A 6485-nucleotide genomic window follows, 5' to 3' on the forward strand; every position below is an offset into this window, starting at 1 on the left:
GGGTAGCCTCAATTTTTCAGCTGTGTTGCCTCAGCCTGCTAAGCGGTAGGGTTACAAGTATATAACCATGCCAGTTATGAATCCACCAATCCTTAATATGAAGTAGGTGCATCTTGCAACCTGAAACATATTGAAAGATACTTTTTCCCCAACATACATGCAGAACTTATAAAGTAAGTTTCCTGATAATCAAAACTGCAACAAATAAATAGTATACTAAAATAGTCAGATATTGTATACAACAGTACTAATTGAAGTTTTTCTACAAGTGTAAGAATGGTAGCAGATTATGATGGGTGGATCTGGGCCCAGGGGTTCTGCTTGATCTAAGGCACCAACCAAGGACAAAACGTGCAGTCATCATCAAACCCCTACCCAGATCTAGCCAAGGGACAGAGCATTCTCCACAGTTAAGTGGAGACTGGTGACTGACTTTCACAGGATCTCTGGTGCCCCATATTTGGCCATGTCCATTTGTTGGGAGGCCCGATGGCACTCAGAGGAAGGATAGCGGACTACCAGGAAGAGACTTGATACCCTAGCACCATATTCAGGGGGAGGAGGTCCCCCTCGGTCACAGTCATAGGGAAGGGGAATGGGGTGAAAGTGGGAGGGAGGGAGAAATTGGAGGATGCATGGGATGGGATAGAAAATGAGATGTAATATGAATTATTTTTCAATAAAAATGTGTTTAAAAAAAAGAATGGTAGCAGAGATGGCACCAAGTTATATATTGATATTTCTTATCCCTATTTATTCATATCATTATTCCACTAGAGCATATATCAAAGACCTACTAAGAAGGAGACATGAAAAGGAGAGTAGTAGATGGTTTGTTGCAGAATAAAATACATCTTTATTGACTCAAAAATACTAAGATAATTGGTGCTGAGATGGCAGGGTGACTGTTCACTGCGGTTGTGTGACATCAATATGCCTAATTAGAGAAAAATGAGAAGCAAAATATGGGTTGAGGAGATAAAACTACCACTGGTGGCACCTCACAAATACTAGGCACATGCCCTTCTTCTGTGTTCCCCAGTTCTGCTGAATGGCCCAAGAAATTTACGGAAAACCTGACCACAGGACCATGGTGGGAAACTAATTGCAGAGATCATTAGACTCTATATAGATGAGTGCATGCTAGCATTTGCTACATATAAGCACCCTCAAAATTCAGCGATTTAAAGCAACAATATATTGTTTCTTCTCATTAAGTGTTTGGATGAGCTGAATGGTTCTTCTGGATCTGGTTAGAACTTCCTCAGGCATCTAGAACTAGGTGTGAGGCAAATAATAAGTCATTTTGGTTAATCTAGTAGAAGAATAGCATTTTTCCCCATTTGTAGTGTAATCACAGAATGCTTGCCTAAACATGAGTCTCAAAAGAAGAGCACAGTGTTCCCTGGAACTTAGGCTCCGAACCGTCACAAATCATAAGGCTAGCACAAAATCAAGGGGATGCATGACTCTGAAAAGCTACGTGATTTAACCATTTTAATCATCTGTCACAAACACAGCTAATAAATTATAACAAGGGGGAAAGGTTACCTCATAAAAAAGTTTGTGATCTATGGACCCAGTTTTATTAGAACAGACAAATAATACACATGTGTGCACGCACATGTACATATGTAGATGATTATGAAGTAGTATTTTCTAAATTAAAGTTTGCAGAAAAATGCATTTTACAATTTCTGATTTGATAATGTATCCATCCAAGTCACCTATTACTCTAGTCAAAATTCAATGGTTGTCGTCACTCCAGAAGGTGTTTCCATGCTGCCTTTTAGTTAATCATGGGAGAATCACTCCTTTCAATATATTATCATAGATTAATTTTACTTCAGATAGCAAAATATTCTGTTTAAACTTTTGATTTGTACAGTACTAAGTTAAATTAGCTTTGGACAGCAGGGAAGGACTCAGAATGCGTATCTAAAGTAAAGCCTCACTGCATGCATTCTTCTTCCTGACTGGGACCACAAATATTTGTGAGCTGTTATTTAATCCCTACAGTTGCCAACATAAATCATTAACTGTGACTACTGCATGTTTGATTCCTTTTGACTTTAGTTCCCCATTTAAAAGTGGTTTGTCAATGGCAAGTCGGCTTTGTAAGGCTGCAATGTTAAGTCGATTTAATCTGCTTGCCAAGGAAGCTAAAACAGATGATTTACTTGAAGCTCGGACATACCATGCAGCCAAGGTAAGGTGATCATAAAAGTACAGCTAAAGACAATAATGTAGTGAATACATGGAAACAGCAAAAATGTATTAAATGGTTTTGATATATATATAACAGTACGTATTTTGCTTAGCACTTTTTGTTGTTGCCAGAGAAACAAATGTAATAAAAGTCTTTTTTCTGCATGACATTATTAACATGTTAAGTCTTACAAATAATGCATTGCTCAAGGTAAGTTTCATTCCAGGCCCTAGTTTGGACATGATTCACAGGTAATACAGATTTTTTTTCTCTCTAAACAAATCTTTGGGGACAGGAGGGATAGATTGATTGCATATCTAAGGGAAGCATTGTAGCACTGGCCTAAACTCACAGCACATACTGGATTTTATTAAACTTCATTTAATATGGCATGTCATCTGAACACTTATCACATTATCATTAGTATGTGGGTTTTCTGATTTTAATAATACAAAGCTTACATGAATGTTTATAACATCATTTTCCTAATAGTAAAAACTGCAAACAATGCAAGCTCATAAGCTGTGCTAGACTCATACAATGGTGTTAATCAACAATTAAAAAAACAATCTTGACGTATGAAATAACGTAAATTGAAAAATACTGTGTTAGCCTGACATAGCAGAGTGCATACTGTATTGCTCAACTTATATGAAACTTCCAGGAAAATAAATCTAGAGACAGAAAAATATGTAGTTGCCTAAGGCTAGGGCCAAAGGTAAGGGGTCCAGACTGACTTCAGACAGGCATAGTAGATGATTTGGAGGTGGCAAAGTTGCATTACTGTTGGATTTTGGCTGTCCTAGACTCACTTTGGTGACACTTGCACATCCCAATAACTTTAACAGAGACCAGATTGTACACTTGCAGTGGGTAAGCTTTGTAGTAAATCATACTTTAGTAAAAGTAGCTTTTTAAAGGATATATATGTTCACTTACAGAAAATGAGAACACATGAAAATAGCAATGGTAGTTATCTATAGTTTAAGAGTTATAGATCATAATTCTGTGCATTTCTTTGAAGTATTTCTTTCGTGAATTTGTTTTGTGGGTGTTCATTTTGTTTTTGTTTTTCAAGGCAGGGTTTCTCTGTGTAGTTTTGGCTGTTCTACACTCACTTTGTAGACCAGAATAGCCTTGAACTCAGAGATCTGCCTGCCTCTGCCTCCCAAGTGCTGAGATTTTAGGCAATCACCACCGTGCCAGGCTGTGTTTTGTTTACTCATAATTAAAATGTTAAATAGCAAAAAAAAAAAAGTGTCTGTTTAGGCATGTTGGGAAAGAATTGTTTTAAATTAGCACAGGAATTGAGAGTTTTTTTCATTAGGTTGTTTTAAATGTAAAGTTAAGCAGTATGGGATTATTTACTTTGTAGGCCAATTTGATGCAATTCAGCTTTCCCTCTCTCTAGTGTATGTCTGGACCCTATCAAGAAGCTAAAGCACTATTGAAGGCCTACTTGCAGCAGCACGGCTATGGCTCCTGGATTGTGAAGTCTCCCTGTATAGAGCAATTTAGTATGTGAATTAGACAACATATTGTCATATTAAAAATCTTTTATTTTTGGTGTGTTTGACTGGTAAAAATATTTTAAAATATAGAGGCGTTAGGCTTCACCGTGGAGGTTTTGCAGCAGTAGTGCCTCGGTGTTGCTAAAAGTGTGTAAATACCCATGTCACCTTGCACTGACACATTATGTTCCTTTGCCTTTTATAAAAAGAATTATCTGACTAAACATGTAGACATTTTTCATTTATTTTTATAGACATAAAGCTACTATGTAGTTTAAGAAGCCATTAACCTTTTAATGGCTTTAAAAGAGAATTCATATTTCTCTCTTTACTTTACACCATTCAGGTGTAACATACAACACTATATCTGGTATCCAATTACAGGTTTTTATAATTAAAAGTGAAAGCCAAGAATAAAAATAATACTAACTTACTGACTAGTTTAGCAGCCATGCAACTCACCCTGCTTGGTGATAGAAACTAAAGATTAGAATGTCATCTGTGGCTCAGAAGTATGAATAAACTCTACATACAAATACCTAAAAACCTTAAACACATTAGGAAAGAGTCTGGTAAATGATTGTGATTAATGATATTCTGTAAAAGAAGTTCCCATTTTAAGCAGCCTATTGGACTAATGATACATGTAATTTACTTCTTTATAATTAGATTACTAGAGATTTTTAATTGATAGGGAAATAAAATATCGTTGAGACTCATACATCTTTGTTTTTATAGAAGTTAGATGAAAGGAATAGCTTACTCACTTAGTGTTTCTACTTTATTCTTTTTCGGTCAGAGCTTTATCAAGCATTATTGATTCTCAAATTTGTCTCTCTTCTCTTACATTTTTACTAAATGTATGACTCCTACTCACCCTACACCAGCTATTGTGTACTGAAACCATTCTGTAAAGACACTGACAGCTCTGGGTACTCTTGACTGTACTTAACTCAGCTGAGCTATGGGGAATTACTGTTTTGGGGGTGAACCCAGGGGGGTTCACCTTGATGTCCTGGACTCACTTTTAGACCAGGCTAGCCTTAAACTGGGAGATCCGCCTGCCTCTACGTTCCTGAGTGCTGGGATTACAGGCATAGGCCACCGTAGCTGGCTGGGAAATTGCATTTTTATAGGATAGAAATTATTAAAATATGGGCAGTTTCTTATAGATCATTGTAAACATATTAGCAAATTACATCTCAGTCAATTGCCTGGCACTTACTGATTAATTTTGCTTATTTCTCTAGTTGACATTTCCTTGTAAATACTTGTTTTCATTTTGAAATTGTAGCCACTTTTTCCCCTCTCTATTTATTTATTTACATCACTTTACAGCCTGAATCCCAGCCCCTCCCTCTTCTCCTTCCAATCTGACCCTCACATCCCTCCTTCTGGCATTCTCCTCTCTCCTTCTACTCAGAGAAGGGTAGGCACCTAAGAGCTACCAACCCATGACACCTCCAGTCACAGCATCCTCTTCCACTGTGGTCTGATAAGACCACCCAGTTAGGGGAATGGAGCCAGTGGCAGGTAACTGTCAGAGACAGTCAGAAACAGCCCCTATCCCCATTGTTAGGGGACTCATGTGTTGACTATGCTGCACATCTGCTGCATATGCATAGGGAATCTAGGCACAGTCCATGTATGCTCTTTGGTTGGTGGTTCAATCTCTGTGAGCCCCCATGGGCCCGGGTTAGTTGACTCTGCAGGTCTTCTGGTGGTATCCTTGACCCCTCCAGCTCCCTCTATCCTTCCTCCTACTCTTTGACAAAACTCCCCAAGCTTGGCCTATTGTTTGTCTGTGGGTCTATGCATCTGTTTCCATCAGCTGCTGGATGAAGTCTCAGCAGACAGTTACGCTAGTCTCCTATCTGCAAGCTTAGTGACAGGGGTTGGCTCTCTTCCATGGAGTGAGTCTCAGGTTGGGCCGTTCACTGGTTTGCCAGTGCCTCAGTCTCTGCTCCATCCTTACCCCACACTTCTAATAGGCAAGACACATTTTGGGTCGAAGGTTTTATGGGTGAGTTGATATCCCCCTCACTCCACTGGGAGTTTTACCTAGCTACAGGAGGTATAAAGAACTCTAGAAATTAAATAACCTAATTTAAACAAACCAAATAACCTAATTAAAAATGGGGGTACAGAGCTAAGCATAATCCTAAACAGAGCAATCTCTAATGGCAGAGAAACACTTAAAGAAATGCTCAGTGTCCTTAGTCATCAGGGAAATGCTAATCAAAACTACTCTGGGATTCTATCTTACACCCATCAGAATGGCTAATATCAAAAATTCAAATGACTGGAAAGATGGCTCAGAGGTTAAGAACTGGCTGTTCTTCCAAAGGTCCTAAGTTTAATTCCCAGCAACATGGTGGCTTATAACCACCTGTAATGAGATCTGGTGCCCTCTTCTGGTCTGCTGGCTCACATGCGGGCAGAATACTGTATAAAACTTTTTTTTTAAATGTTTAAATCTTAAAACAAACAAACAAAACAAAAAACAAACAAACAAAAAAAACCCTAAAGTGACAGCACATGCTGGCAAGGATGTAAAACAAGGGATACACTCCTCCGTTTCTGTTGGGAGTGCAGACTTGTTACAACCACTGTGGAAATCAATCTGGGGTTTCTCAGAAAATTGGGAATATATATGCCTCAAGACCAGCTATACTACTTCTGGGCATATACCCAAAAATGCTCCACCATACCACAAAGACACTTGCTCAACTATGTTCATAGCAGCTTTATTTGTAAATATTTTT

The 6485-nt window shown here is 38.3% G+C and overlaps 1 protein-coding gene across 1 annotated transcript in view; it reads left to right on the forward strand.

The window, feature by feature from the left end:
- Positions 1 to 3945, forward strand: part of Adad1 (adenosine deaminase domain containing 1) — a 29854-nt gene extending 25909 nt beyond the window's left edge. The window contains exons 10-11 of the mRNA XM_051156820.1: positions 2077 to 2209; positions 3621 to 3945. Of these exons, the coding sequence (XP_051012777.1) occupies positions 2077 to 2209; positions 3621 to 3734 (247 nt within the window). The 3' untranslated portion in view covers positions 3735 to 3945. The remainder of the gene's footprint in view (positions 1 to 2076; positions 2210 to 3620) is intronic.
- The last annotated feature ends 2540 nt before the right edge of the window (positions 3946 to 6485 follow it).

This window comes from Acomys russatus, chromosome 15, assembly GCF_903995435.1.
Source record: "Acomys russatus chromosome 15, mAcoRus1.1, whole genome shotgun sequence".
In the NCBI taxonomy this organism is placed as follows: domain Eukaryota; kingdom Metazoa; phylum Chordata; class Mammalia; order Rodentia; family Muridae; genus Acomys; species Acomys russatus.